Raw genomic sequence first — 16,467 nt, 5'->3', positions numbered from 1 at the left:
GATGAAAAGGAGTAGATGAAAAGGAGTGATGGGAGACGAAAATGAGTGATAGGAGACGAAAAGAAGTGATGGGAGATGAAAAGTAGTGATGAGAAGATGAAGAGGAATGATGGGAAAATGAAGAGGAATGATGGGAAGATGAAGAGGAATGATGGGAAAATGAAGAGGAGTGATGGAAAGATAAAGAGGAGTGATGAAAAGATGAAGAGGAGTGATGGAAAGATGAAGGGGAGTAATGGAATACGAAAAGGAGTGAAGATGAAGAGGCGTGATGGGAGACGAAAAGGAGTGATGGGAAGATGAAGAGGAGTGATGGGAGACGAAAAGAAGTGGTGGGAAGATGAAAAGGAGTGATGAGAAGATGAAGAGGAATGATGGGAAAATGAAACGAACGAAAATAATAGTGATGAAAATTAATGTTATACTTTAATTCTATATTCTTCAAAAATAAAATAATGTGGTAAATATAACTAGTAATTAATATAATTATTGTATATTATAATTGTCATAACAAAGTTTTTAATTAATTTATTTTATTAAGGTTATCCACATACTCACAATGGGAAAGTCATGCGTGGAACTATAATTGAACAAAAATGCAATGTTAAATTCATTAAATTTATTCCATACGATTTGGTTGCATGTCTCTATATTGCATTAGTATGCATAGGTACGCATAATCACCCATCACCGCTGTGACACCGCCTGAACACACTGCTAAAGATGAATTACAATCCATGATTCAAAATATTATCTCGTCAGATCAATTATAACAGGTAAGTTTTTAAATATTTATTAATATAACAGCAACCATATAATCAATTTATTATATTTATTTTATAGGAAATACTATTAAAGCAACTTTTGATAAAGATGCGTTAGCAGAGATAGTACATGCATCTTCAAACAATATAGATAAGCTTCAATCTCTAGTTGCGAAAATATACATAGCGTTCAATACAAAAAATTTGATATACATAATTATGTGCGTTGTATTGGTAAGTACTCACTTCTAGCTAGAGATTTACCAGTTAGCATCATTAATCCCATCTATTTAAGAAGTTTATTATTGTATTAAAAAATAGAAACTTAGTAATGATGATTGTATCATGAGTAATTTTTTATTGTTATTAGTTTTGTTTTAATTTTTATAATTTAATAAAAAAGCTTGATTATTAATTTGATAGATTGGGCCAAATATTATTGTCAACCCTATGTCCCTATGTCTTAGCATCATTAAATAAACATGTTTCAAAATTGGAAAACGGAATTTGGGAACGCCATGCAAATAATACAAATATTGCTGAAGCAGCACATACTCGGAAAGGAAAACAGTTAAAAACTTCTTACAGCAATTATGCGGCAATTTTTTTTATTTTTAAATTATAATTTTTTTTTTAAATTTTTGATTTTTTAAATCTTTACTTTTTATTTAGAGTAGGCGTTTGGATGAAAGAATTTTTAAGATAGCAGAAACTCATGATAGGTATGGCATACCTTATACTAGAAGAGATAAAAGTGAAATTAAAAACAAACAAGAGCTATGACGCGAAAAAGTAATGACTGATGAGTAATAAGTAGTGATTTATTTATTAATTTAAAATTTACTTCATTCATAGGCAGAAAACAAAAAGAAATATTCAAAGAATCAATAAAAAGTAAGTCTTTATTTTCTAGGATCTAATACTTAAGGTTTTATTTCATAAATCTATTAATTTACACAATTTTTGTATTGTACTAGAAAAAGTTCCAATACAAGATATAGTAAGCAATCAAGAAAAGCCAGAAAAAAGGGGAGTAAAATAAAAGGCAGCAACAAGCAGAAATATAAAAACTAAAAAAAGTAGAGTTGATGTTATTGAAAATAATAGTGATCAAGAAAATGAAGATCAGGAAACTGTTTCTCTTCCTGTATGTGATATTGAACCTCGAGAGTCGTAAAAGAAAAGGTTTTTACTCTCTTTAATAAACCTACATTTATATTCTGTAAAATTGTATGCTGATTCCATTTTTGTGGTTATTTTTGTGTATTTGTATAATAAAATTTTTCTTTAATAACACTTTTCTGTCTCCAGAAATTTTTAACCGAAAGATCAGCGGAAAGAGTTCCTTCCTTGTGACTTATGTGATATTTTGCGAAATGCCAAATATCATCATCCCCTGAACCAGGTATTTACACACAAAACATTCAAGAATTACGAAAATCTATATATCACAAATTTTATTATATTTTATCTTGTTTATATTTTTTTTTGTAGCAAGATGTAGCACAAAATTTCATTTTTGGAGATAAAAATAGTTTACTTGACCTTAAAATTAAGCTGTACTGGGATTTTTTGTGTAAAAAAATTTTTTCAAGTGTTTTTTTTCGTTAGAACTTAAACTTTTTTCATGTTTTTTAGTCTTTTTACTCAATTACAAATAGAAGAGGCTTATGTACTGTATATAAAAATTTTATGTTTTGTGTCTCTTTTATAATGGTTTTATAGTTTTTTAATACGCAATTTTATAAAATTAAAATTGATTTATTTATATTGTAGTATTATTTTCTTTCATTAGTAATTATCATTTTATAATAATTTTTTTACATAAGTAAAACCTATTCCAGATTAATTTTGAGGCGAATGACGTAACGCGTGCGGATAAAAGATTTTACCATGTGATCCAATATGCTCATAAACATATATAGTCCTTTCACTCCTTCGCTTTGCTCTGGACAACTCTCCACTCTTCGCTAGACAATTATAATTTTTTTTAAAAAAAATTGTTTCGAAAAAAAAAATAAAATAAAATCTAAACCTAACTGCTTTAAACCCTTTATTCCTTCTATTTTTTTTAACAGATCATAACTATAGCCTGTCCTTCCAGAAAAGTCTTGTAGTTACAACTTACATGTTTATATTTATATCGGGACATTTTTTAAGTTGTCTGATCTCTATTTGTCACACCCGCCCATTGAGTGTATATGTGTCACCATAAACGTATCTATATAGTGGCATTTCTTGCATTACTTGCATTATGCCACCAGCCCACCCGCATCCGTCTTCAAAGATCGAAAATTACTATGTCCACCTTCTTACTTCATAACAAAATTTGCAATGAGCACTATTGTACTGGCGCTTGATACTCTCAAAAGAAATGTGAAAATGAAAAAAACAAATATTAATTTAACTTTAATTTAACTTTTAGCTAATAATGATCGACAAGAAAGTTGTATTTTTATAATTTAGTGATACCATTGACGTAACGTCATCGTAACGTTATAACGTCTAATTAAAGCACGTCTGAAATGTGTGTCAGGTTGACGGCGCAGTGTGGCGCAGTAATTTCAAAAAAATCTAAGTTAAAGATTTTCTTTTTAATATAATGCTTTCAAATTTACACAATAGATGTATTTTCATCTGTTTTACAAAATTCACTTATAAATGGAAGGAGGTTTTGGAAGTAGATTTTGACTTTAGTATATAACAACTGATTTTATCGTCTTTGCCGATTATTTCCAAATGGAAATTGGATTTGTCAAAAAAACGGTTTTTGTTAAATAACTCGAAAATGGCCTTCTAAACCGCCCGTATATACTCTAAATAAATTTGCAGAGAAGACGAAAATACATCTAGTGCAGAAATTTAAAGGTTTTATTTTAAATAACAAAATTGCAATTTAATTTTTTTTGGAAAAATCGCTGCGCTACACTGCGCCGTCAACCTGACACACATTTCAGATGTGCCTAATTGAATATATTTGGAACTAAAACCTGAAAAATTGGTATCTGCATTTTGCATAGATAATATTACACAAACAACTATATATGCTCGAATAAAGGAGTTTAATTTTTTTACCCTATTTTTTAGGAAGAATTCCAATAAAATTATTTAGTAATGGCTCAAAATAATAAAGGTAAAAGTATATAATATGAATATAGATATCTAATACAAGTTGAAATTATTCTAAAATTTTTTTCAAACCAATTTGCAACATAATGAAGATAAAGGTAAGAAAATTGCTTAATAGCTTGCTATTAAAAAAAATTATAAACGTATAACTAACTATTTCTAAAATTATTTTTACTATATTAACTATATTAGCTCGTAAGTAATAGATTATCTTATAATTAAATTACTTCTATTATTTTATATAACTAAATAACTTATTTTATTATTTAATGAATAATATTATAGTTGGTAAGTTAATAGCAATTTTTTTATTGTATTTTACATGATATTTTAAATAACTAATTTTTCTATTAATATAATTGTTTAATAATTATGGTACTAATATTATAGAAAGTAAGTAATTAATTTTATATTAATTTAAAAGTATTTATATATAATTAAACTAATAATAATATTTATTTAAATAATTAGATTGTAAGTTACTGTATATATTTAATTTTTATATACAATTATAATATTTTATCTAATTGATTATAATTACTTTACTTTATAATTATTATTAATTAATAATGCTACAGGGTGTAAGTTATTTATTTAATTCTATTATATTTATATAATATTTACATATAATTTAAACTAACTAAATTCTTTATTTAAAAAATTATTCAAATATTTTAGATCGTAAGTAATTCTATTATATTTATATAATATTTACATATAATTTAAACTAACTAAATTCTTTATTTAAAAAATTATTCAAATATTTTAGATTGTAAGTAATTCTATTATATTTATATAATATTTACATATAATTTAAACTAACTAAATTCTTTATTTAAAAAATTATTCATTTAATAATATAGGGAGTATGTTATTTATTTAATTCTATTATATTTATATAATATTTACATATAATTTAAACTAACTAAATTCTTTATTTAAAAAATTATTCAAATATTTTAGATTGTAAGTAATTCTATTATATTTATATAATATTTACATATAATTTAAACTAACTAAATTCTTTATTTAAAAAATTATTCATTTAATAATATAGGGAGTATGTTATTTATTTAATTCTATTATATTTATATAATATTTACATATAATTTAAACTAACTAAATTCTTTATTTAAAAAATTATTCAAATATTTTAGATTGTAAGTAATTCTATTATATTTATATAATATTTACATATAATTTAAACTAACTAAATTCTTTATTTAAAAAATTATTCATTTAATAATATAGGGAGTATGTTATTTATTTAATTCTATTATATTTATATAATATTTACATATAATTTAAACTAACTAAATTCTTTATTTAAAAAATTATTCAAATATTTTAGATTGTAAGTAATTCTATTATATTTATATAATATTTACATATAATTTAAACTAACTAAATTCTTTATTTAAAAAATTATTCAAATATTTTAGATCGTAAGTAATTCTATTATATTTATATAATATTTACATATAATTTAAACTAACTAAATTCTTTATTTAAAAAATTATTCAAATATTTTAGATCGTAAGTAATTCTATTATATTTATATAATATTTACATATAATTTAAACTAACTAAATTCTTTATTTAAAAAATTATTCATTTAATAATATAGGGAGTATGTTATTTATTTAATTCTATTATATTTATATAATATTTACATATAATTTAAACTAACTAAATTCTTTATTTAAAAAATTATTTTGAATTTCTTTTAGTTGGTAAGTTTTAAGTTATTTATTTAATTCTATTATATTTATATAATATTTACATATAATTTAAACTAACTAAATTCTTTATTTAAAAAATTATTCAAATATTTTAGATCGTAAGTAATTCTATTATATTTATATAATATTTACATATAATTTAAACTAACTAAATTCTTTATTTAAAAAATTATTTTGAATTTCTTTTAGTTGGTAAGTTTTAAGTTATTTATTTAATTCTATTATATTTATATAATATTTACATATAATTTAAACTAACTAAATTCTTTATTTAAAAAATTATTCAAATATTTTAGATCGTAAGTAATTCTATTATATTTATATAATATTTACATATAATTTAAACTAACTAAATTCTTTATTTAAAAAATTATTCAAATATTTTAGATTGTAAGTAATTCTATTATATTTATATAATATTTACATATAATTTAAACTAACTAAATTCTTTATTTAAAAAATTATTCAAATATTTTAGATTATAAGTAATTCTATTATATTTATATAATATTTACATATAATTTAAACTAACTAAATTCTTTATTTAAAAAATTATTCAAGTATTTTAGATTGTAAGTAATTCTATTATATTTATATAATATTTACATATAATTTAAACTAACTAAATTCTTTATTTAAAAAATTATTCATTTAATAATATAGGGAGTATGTTATTTATTTAATTCTATTATATTTATATAATATTTACATATAATTTAAACTAACTAAATTCTTTATTTAAAAAATTATTTTGAATTTCTTTTAGTTGGTAAGTTTTAAGTTATTTATTTAATTCTATTATATTTATATAATATTTACATATAATTTAAACTAACTAAATTCTTTATTTAAAAAATTATTCAAATATTTTAGATCGTAAGTAATTCTATTATATTTATATAATATTTACATATAATTTAAACTAACTAAATTCTTTATTTAAAAAATTATTCATTTAATAATATAGGGAGTATGTTATTTATTTAATTCTATTATATTTATATAATATTTACATATAATTTAAACTAACTAAATTCTTTATTTAAAAAATTATTCAAATATTTTAGATTGTAAGTAATTCTATTATATTTATATAATATTTACATATAATTTAAACTAACTAAATTCTTGATTTAAAAAATTATTCAAATATTTTAGATCGTAAGTAATTCTATTATATTTATATAATATATATAATTTAAACTAACTAAATTCTTTATTTAAAAAATTATTCAAATATTTTAGCTTGTAAGTATTGCATTTTTTTTTTAATTACAATAATCCTATATTTTTTTATATTTAATTTAGGATTTTATAAAAAATCGCCATAGCGATGTGTCGCAAGTGTCACGTGACTTTACATATGTGAATAATTTGTCATCCCGCGTCACATCCTCTAGTTTTCCATTTTTATTATTTATTCTGGGAACTTAAAATTTTTTCAGTGCAAAAAATACTATTTGTCACTCCCTATACATCACATGCTTAATTTCAGTAACGCTGGCCAAAATATCTTTTTTTGGAGCTTTAGGTAACGTTACACAATCCAAAAAAGGCAATTTTAATTTTCAGCAAAATTCAAGTTTTTGTTACACAAAACTTCCAAAAAAGGATATTTATTTGACGATCTTTTAATTCCGGCCGGAATTATAAAATCACGTGACACTGGCGATGCATCGCCATGGCGATAAAAAACAAAACCCTTTAATTTATTATAATTATATAATATTTACTCATAATAATTAATTTATTTTAGTTGGTAAGTTATAAGTTATTATATTTTATTTATTTAAAATTTAAATTAATAAATTATTTATTATATTAAAATCTTACAATTTTATTAGAGTAAGTATAATTAACATTATTTAATATTTTGTAAAATTTATTTAAATTTTAATTTTTAATATAATTTCATTTTTATATTTTAAAGATTTGGTACTAGTGGAAGTGAAATTATGGATCAATTTATTTCTGAAAATATATTAAAATGGATTCCTTATAATAAATTTAAAAATATTGAATATCTTGATAAAGGAGGATTTGGTACTATATATAAAGCAAAATATAATGAAGTTAAAGTTATTCTTAAATATTTTGATTATCTTAATAATTCAGATGAAAGTTTAAATGAATTTTTAAATGAAGTATGATTAAATATCTTTTTTTTTAATATTATAATTTATTTATACTATTTTATTAATAAATATTGTTTTTTATAGTGGAAAATTATTGATTCATATGATTCATATGAAATTATTAGAATGTATGGATTTACAAAAGATCCAGATACTTTGAATTATGTATTAATAATGGAGTATACAAATAAGAATAGTTTAAACAGATGTTTAACAGAAATAGCAAAAAATTGGGAACAAAAATTATTTTGTTTATATCAAATTATTAAAGGTCTTAATAATATTCATGAAGAAGATCTTATTCATTATAACTTTCATAATGGTAATATTTTATGTAACAAATATGAAGAAGACATATATGGAATTTTTATTAGTAATTATTTAGGATTATATCAACTTACAAAATCTTTTTTAAAAGAAAATAATATCTTTGGAGTTTTACCATTTATAGCACCTGAAATTTTAAAAGGTCAACCTTATACTCAAGCTAGTGATATATATAGTTTTTCTATAATTATGTGGGAATTTACATCTAAAATTCTACCATTTAATGATAAAGCACATGATCTTCAACTTGCTTTAAGTATTTGTAAAGGTGAACGTCCTGAAATTATTGAAAATACTCCACAATGTTATATAGATTTAATGAAAAAATGCTGGGATGAAGATCCATTAAAAAGGCCATCTTCTAAAGAAATTTTAAATATTATTAAAAATTGGATTTTCCGTCCTGATGATAATAATGAAATTAATGAAGAATTAAAAAGCAATATTATGGAAATTATAAATGCACCAATTGAGCATAATAATCTTATTGTAAAATCTCATCCAAAAGCATGCTATACAAGTCATTTACTTGATTTTACTAGTAAAGAATTAAATAAAATTCTAGAAGGTTCTCAAGAATTTCTTGAATTAAAACAAAAATATCAAAGTTCTCAAAATGAATTACAAAATATTCAAATGGAATTAGTTAATTTACAACAAAACTCAACTTTACAAAATGAAGAATTTGCAAAAAAAGTAACAAACCTTCAAAGTGAAAAACAAGCTTTAGATAGTAAGCTGACTGAACAGTTAAAACAAAACAGTCAGTTAAATCAAGAAAAAAATAATCTGCAAAATAAATTAGTCCAAACAGAAACCATTATTCAAGAATTAAAATCTCAGCAAGATCAATTTAAAAATCAACTAAATCGATATCAAATTGGTCATAAGCAAGTAGAGGAAGAAAATTTTAAGTTAGAAAAGATTGCTGAAACTTATTATCAAAGTTCTCAAAATGAGTTAATTAAATTACAACAAAGAAATTCTCAAACAGAAGAAGAAATTCTTAAGTTAGAAAAGATTGCTGAAACTTATTATCAAAGTTCTCAAAATGAGTTAATTAAATTACAACAAAGAAATTTTCAAACAGAAGAAGAAATTCTTAAGTTAGAAAAGATTGCTGAAACTTATTATCAAAGTTCTCTAAATGAGTTTATTAATTTACAACAAAGAAATTCTCAATTTAAAAATCAATTAATTCAAACAGAAGAAGAAAATCTTGAGTTAGAAAATGAATTATTTGATTTACAACAAAGTAATTTTAAATTTGATCAAAACAATCAAAATCTGAGACTCAATTTAGCTAAACAGTCTAAAGAATTTGAAGAAAAAGAAGATATTTTACAAAGCCAAATTATTGACCTGCAAAATGAAAATCAAAACTTAGCTGGCAATTGCACCAATTTAACTGAACAGTTAGAACAAAATAAAATAACTAACCAGCAAGTTCAAGATCAGGTCAGCCAGTTAAAGCAAGAAGAAACTAAATTGCAAGAAAAATTAGCTCAAACAGAAGCTAATATTCAAGAATTAAAATCTTATAAAGAAAGCTTAATTGAACAAAAGGAGCAATTAGAAAGTAAATTAAGTCAGTTTCGAGTTAATTATGAACAGATAAAACAAGAAAAGATCAGGTTATACAATATAGTTGAAGGACTTTCACAAGAACAAAAGCTTACAACTAAATTGAAAACTAAGTTGGAAAAAGAAATTGCTCAATTGGAACAAAAATTAATCATTGAAGAACAAATCAAAATGCAATTAACCCAAGCCTTACAGATTAAAGAAGATAGAATAAATAAATTAGAACAAAGGCTGATTAACCTTGATCAAGAGCGTATTAATAAGTTACAAGATAAAAGAAAAGAATTGGGTGAAATTAATAAGGAATTATTAAATGAATTAACTGGTGGAAAAAATACTAAAGAAATTCATAAAGAAAAAGAAGCTAAACAAATAGAGATGAATGAACTCCAACAAGAATTATTAAGAACTTCAACTTCTTATAATGTCAATAGAAAAACTCAAGTTTTCAAACAAGTCAATAATTTTCTGAAAGTTAAGGGTGAATTCTTAACTTTACGAGAAGAAGCTATTAAAAAATTACATAGTGTCTGTAATCATCTAGTAAGTTCTATTAATAAGGAAAGAATTACCATTGGCTCTATTACAGATATGAAAATCTCTAAATTGACTGATAAGTATACTAAAGAATTTCAAAGTATTCTTGTAAAATATAATGATGGATTATTAGAGTTGAACAAAAATTATTATTCCTTAAAGAATGTTATTCAGGAAAATAAAGAGTTGGAAGTTAGCCTCATGATTGAAAATATTCTTAAGTTGAATTCTTTTAATCTTGATAAATACAAAATTTTTAAACTTGCTACTAATTCTCAGGAAGGAACCAGAATTCAATTAAATTCTAATATGATGGAAGAAGATATAAATTCATTAAGAAATAATTTGAATGAATTGAAATTAGAATTAAACCAAGAAAAAAAAGAATTAAAAAATTTAGCAACAGTTTAGATTTAACCATATTGATGGATTATAGTACGGTTCATAAAATAGCTATTGATTCATTGAAATGGAATTAAGTATATATATATTCTAGAATTTATTGAACATTAATAGTTCTAGGAATTTTGATTTTTTTATTAAATTATAACTATATTTATATATATATATTTTTGTTTTTTTATCAATAAAGAACCATTAAATTTTTGAAAGTTCTTTGTATAAGTCATTTAAATAACCATTTATATTGTAAAAGTTTATACTTATATTTAAATTTAAAATAAATAAAACATATTAGTATATAATATAAGGACTGTTTTATTTTCAATATCAATTCACCATTTAAAAGCCAATATGTTTTATTTAAAAGAATTATTACATAGATGTACTTGATAAAAAAAAGTTATACTGTATGTATTGCTATATCATTTTTTTGATAAAATAGTTTTCTTGTTGAGTCTCATTAACAATAATTAAAATTGATTTTCCATAAAAGCCTTCCTTACATTTTGCTCAAATTCTTATGCTTGTTCATTGAGATTTTTTTTCCTAAAAATAAGTACCTGATTGTAATCTTTGTTAAGCAAGATTATTTCTATTGAAATTGTATATATCAAACCAAAAATCAGCCTTAAATAATAAGTAACTTACTCTAATGCATATCCAAATTCTTAACGTACCCTAACTTGACCTGGCGTACTTTAGCACACATATCCTAACTATACTATATGCAATATGATGGAATGTTGTTATATATTTTCGTTTTTCTTCATGAACTTGTCAACTAGAGCTAGAGCAAATTGAGTCAGTGTAGAATTCAAGATTATTTGGTTGAGGTTATCTTAAGGTATTTGATTTTGTGAGTACTGAGTCCCTATAAAAAAATTGGATACGTTTTTTATAAAGTTTTTATACGATTTTTTTTCCTTAGAAATAACGTATCATAATAGGATACGGAAAAATGCACAATTCCGTATCACTAAAAATATGGTTTGGATACGGAATTTGCACGGGATTTATATGGAATTTACATGATTTGCTGATTTCGGTATTTTTAGCTGGGCACGTGATCCTGAATTTATTTACAGTTTACTATAATTGTATTTACATAAATCTAATTGTACTTTGTTTATTTTTTATTTTTTATTTAATTTAATAAAAGTACAAATACATTATGAAAATTCCCTCCTTATTAAAACCACCTATTGCAACCAAAATTATCTATAAGTTCAGGTTCATTTGGAGTCAAACAACCTAAAAGAACAAAAAAAAAAGATTGGAAACAAAACCCCCATATAGTATCTGCAATCGTCCAAGTCACCAAAGGTCAGCATTCCTACAAAAAAAGAAAGAGAACTCCAGAATGTCTGACCTACATAAAAGAAAAGAATTATGAGGCGTCTAATGAAAAAGAAACCAAAACAACAAAATAAATCCAAAACTGACCTACAAAAAAAGAAGACTCTGAAGCAACAAAACTGAAACAACCTACAAAAAGAAAAGAATCTGAACCCAACTTACAAAACTAAAAAAAGAAAAAAATCCCAAATCATCCTACAAAAAAATGACTCCCAAACTGATCTACAAAAAAGAAAAAAGAAACTGAATATTCTCACAAAAAAAAATCTGCTGGCCTATGAAATTAAATATAAATAAAAAAGAAATGGGAATAAAGAATAAACAAAAAAAAATATTTTTTTAAAAAGAGGGGTAACGAAGTTAGGAAAGTTAAAAAAAAATTTTTTTTAAAGGGAGGACGTCAAAGTTAGAAAAATAAAAAATTTTTTATAAAGAGGAAATAGAAATAGAAAGAAGAAATTTTTTTTTTTAAAAAAAAAGAGTGGGAATAAAAGAAAATATTTTTTTTTAAGGGACGAAAAAAAATTTTTTTTAAAGTGAGGTACGAAACAAAAAATTATTTTTAAAAGGGGGTGACGAAGAAAGAAGAAAAATTTAGAAAAAATAACAAAAATAAGATAAGAGAAAGAGAAAGGAAAGGAAAGACAGAAAAGAAGATCGGTAGATCAAACTCATCAAAGTAAGGGTTTATATAAAAAACAAAAAACGTATCATAACAAAACAATAAACAATCATATGATCTCGTGTTATGATACGGATTTTTGTAAAATTATCTTCTAAAAATATTAAGTTTAAAAATTCCGTATACATTCCGCATGATTAATTTTTTCCGTATACATTTCTTATACATTAGTTTTTTTAAAAAATGTTCAAAAATGAATTGCTTATTAAATATACGGAATTTGTATGCGGAATCTATAGAAACGTACAAAAAATGTATACAAAATGTATCCTTTCCGTATACATATTTCTTATAGGGAGTAATAATAAGAGTTTTTCTGTGTACATAGTTGTACTTAATTTGGTCATGAGTACTAACAGACTAGTCAATTTAGTTTAGAATAATCAATTATAGGGGCGAAAGAGATGAGTTTTTAAGAAATTACTGAAATGTTTACTTGCTAAGAAAAAGCCATTTCCTTAATAGTAAATTCGTTGCAAACAAAAAATTCTTTGATATTATTTTATTGAATTGTATTGGTATTAATAAAATTTGTACTTTTATTGTATTCTCTTACTTTGGAAGAATTTGCAATTTAATTTTATGATGAATATTAAAAATTTAAGAACTATATAAGATTGATCTTATGAGCATCACTTTTGAAATTAATTTTATTGGTAAGCAAATGTAATTTATTAATTGTACTCTGTATGTGATTAGAAAGTATCTAAATATCTACTGTATAACTTAAGTTATCAATAATACTACTGATTTTTTAAAATAAATTAGAAAATAAAAATTTTTCTAATAGGATTGCATTAACAAATAAAGAAATAATTGTATGACTATAACAGATAAATAATTTTTTTTTGGATTTTTTCCAATAATTACTATTTAGTTTGAATAAAAAGTGAAATTTTATTCAGGATAATATTCTTTTTAAATTTGTGATTTTAACCTGAAAAAAAAAGAAATAATATTATTGAAATTTGAAATTGGGTTAATAATTTTAATATACATAAAATACATTTGACACAAACAGTCAATTTTTTGATAGACTGCATATGATTATTAAAATTTATAATTAAATGTTATTATTATTATTGTTGTTGTTATTATATTTACTTGGTTTTATAATTTAATAAAATGAAATCCTAATATTTAATCCTATAAAAAAATTTATCCAAACACTTTATTATATTCTGCATAAAAAGGTTACGATATTTTTATACAAATTGGCTAAAAAAATAAATGAGAGAAGCTTCAATAAATTTTAATAGGGTGACAAATACATGGATAGTTCAAATTTAATATCTTTTATATTATGACAGTATTTTAAATCTTGTTACTATGTTTAATGTACTAAGTAAATGAATTTTAGAAACAAGTTTAGCTAATGTATAATTTTCCAGTTTCTTAAAGGTTATAAATTATGTATTGTGCATATTTTCTTTTTTTATTTCGAAAGTTAGGATTCTTAACATTAATAATATCTTTTTTTTTTAAAAAAAAAGATATTTTAAATTTATTGTACAGATCTTTAAAATAAAGAAACACTATTTAAAAAAATAAACATTTTCATAAAAGTTATTCTTTATCAAAGCAAAGTACATAATTATTTTCTTTATTAATTACACAATATACCATACCAATAGCTATAACTTTACACCCACATTTTTTAAACTTAAATATAGTAAACCAAGACTAATTTAATTTCTTAGTATCGCAATTTTTAATAAGAAAAAATGTTCATTCCATTTGATACAAACCGTTTTACTCATAAAATATATAGTGTTATTTTCTAGATTATAATCACCTCAACTGGTTTATAATCAATAAAGACATTGAGGTTAAAATAAAATAAAATAATATTGTCTCGTTAAGAATTTTTTTTGGTTATGTAATACTACTGCTTATGAAAGATGCATTAAAACAAAAGGGAATTATTTTTGCAAAATATACAAAAACAAACTTGATGAATTTTTATATAAACTTTTATAAGTCATATTTTTTTATTTGATTTTTATTTAAATATTTTTGTTAATATACTTTTGTGATCTATTTATAATTTGTCGTCGTCAAAATTATTATGAATTCAGTTAAATTCGTATGTGTAACACGTGATAAATTATCAAAGTTTATAATGTTATGGATTTAGGAAACGGATTTAGGAAACCAAATGAAACAATTATTCGGCAAGTCAAAGTGAAAGGAAAACAAAATAAATTATTTGTACTAAACTCATTAATATTTAACTATCGCAACAAACTCTATTAATCATAAAGAAGTTAATGCAAGTAAGAAAAAAAAATTGTATCATTCATTCGGAAAGAATGAGAAACAAAAACTTTATTGAGACAATGAAAAACAATCCTACAGGATCTTTTTAGTCATGGGCGTTACATTTGATGTGTAACACATCATATTCTTATTAATGCATACTAACTATAACAAGTAATGAAGAAAGATAAATAAGTATTCTCAATGATCTTCATAATCATAAAATTATTATTATATTATATATAGTATTTCTAAAGGAGGGCTGTTACATAATTCCCATTTCAATAATTAATGAAACATAATCTCAGAATAATAGTTAATGAATTAGTGAACTCAAAAGTCAAAACCTTACAAATTAAATGATATCTACTAAGGTGGAAATATAGTTAAGTGAAAACTACATAGACTTTTTTTTTTATAAAAGAAAAAAAAATGCTCTGACAAGTTAAATTTCCATGTGACATAACCAAATTGTCAAAGTAGAAGTAAAATTTGTATGGTTATTTAATTTCTGATCAAGAAGTTTAAGTTCAAGTTAAACCATAGTAAGTAATCTTTATAAATTTTGAGGTTCTGCTATGTAAACTCTTCTATCATAAAATTTTTCTTCCTTAACACATCAGTCACTTTAAGAAATTTTTAATGACAGATAAATTAAACAAATATAAACTGATGTATCCACCTTTATTTCTGCCGCACTTTCTAAAACCTTAAATGGAATTACAAAAAGAGAAATTTGACAAATTTTACTGATCACGTACTAGAGAGGCTTCCGAAGTTCATATAGAATATGAGAGTTATTGCTGAAAAAACCATGATCCAGTTTTTTCAAAGCAAAACATCAAGTTTTAATGTATTATAGTTATTGGATGGGTAAAAATATCAGTTGATGTTTCTAATAAGTTATAATTGTTTTTAATACAACTGAAATAACGTATTTTAAATATTAATTCCCAAAAAGAAAAATTAAAAATAATTATTTTTTTTATACAATATTCTCAACTAAGAAAGATATTTATTATTATTTGATTGGTAAATACTGAAATTACCAAATTGCAAAATTTGTGTAAATAATTCTTTTTTAGATATTTCTGGTGAAATCTATTACTTTTATCTTTTGGATACTGACTAAAATTATCATAATTCCAGCCTTTATATACAGTATTTTGGGGTCCTTGGTAAATCAAACAAAAGCTGCTGATATATAATTTTGGAATGATCATTTTTAATCGTTAAATTTAAAAAGAGATAATCTTTATTTTCTAGTGGTTCAAATAGTGACTTAATCTGTATTAATCATTATTTTAGAGTTTCTTGCTGATTGAATGCAAAGCTTAATTCAAGATTGGTATATAAGAAATCATTAGTCGAAACTAAATAGAATGAAAGAATCAAGGTGTTTAGCAATTTGCCGAGTTGTCAATTATTTGTCATCTAATATGTAATGAAAGCATTAATTGTGACTTGATAACATAAAATAATTGTCTGTAAAATTGAACTTGTTTATATTTTTTTTATTTTTTTATCATTGATCATTTAGTTATCGGCTT

The 16,467-nt window shown here is 22.5% G+C and overlaps 2 protein-coding genes across 2 annotated transcripts; both read left to right on the top strand.

Annotated features, from left to right (window-relative positions):
* Positions 1–570: 570 nt before the first annotated feature.
* OCT59_011356 (uncharacterized protein) lies at positions 571–1,547 on the top strand (the record flags this gene model as incomplete). The annotated part of the gene is made up of 3 exons (XM_066136449.1): positions 571–670; positions 844–998; positions 1,437–1,547. The coding sequence occupies 3 exons, from the start codon at positions 571–573 to the stop codon at positions 1,545–1,547; spliced, it is 366 nt and encodes a 121-aa protein (XP_066001069.1).
* A 6,043-nt stretch (positions 1,548–7,590) lies between these two features.
* OCT59_011355 (uncharacterized protein) lies at positions 7,591–10,629 on the top strand (the record flags this gene model as incomplete). The annotated part of the gene is made up of 3 exons (XM_066136448.1): positions 7,591–7,779; positions 7,855–8,092; positions 8,411–10,629. The coding sequence occupies 3 exons, from the start codon at positions 7,591–7,593 to the stop codon at positions 10,627–10,629; spliced, it is 2,646 nt and encodes an 881-aa protein (XP_066001068.1).
* Between the last annotated feature and the right edge of the window lie 5,838 nt (positions 10,630–16,467).

The sequence above is a fragment of the Rhizophagus irregularis genome, chromosome 19 (genome assembly GCF_026210795.1).
Source record: "Rhizophagus irregularis chromosome 19, complete sequence".
NCBI lineage: Eukaryota > Fungi > Glomeromycota > Glomeromycetes > Glomerales > Glomeraceae > Rhizophagus > Rhizophagus irregularis.
The sequence above is the reverse complement of the archived record's forward strand: the minus strand, read 5'-3'. Positions and strand labels throughout refer to the sequence as shown.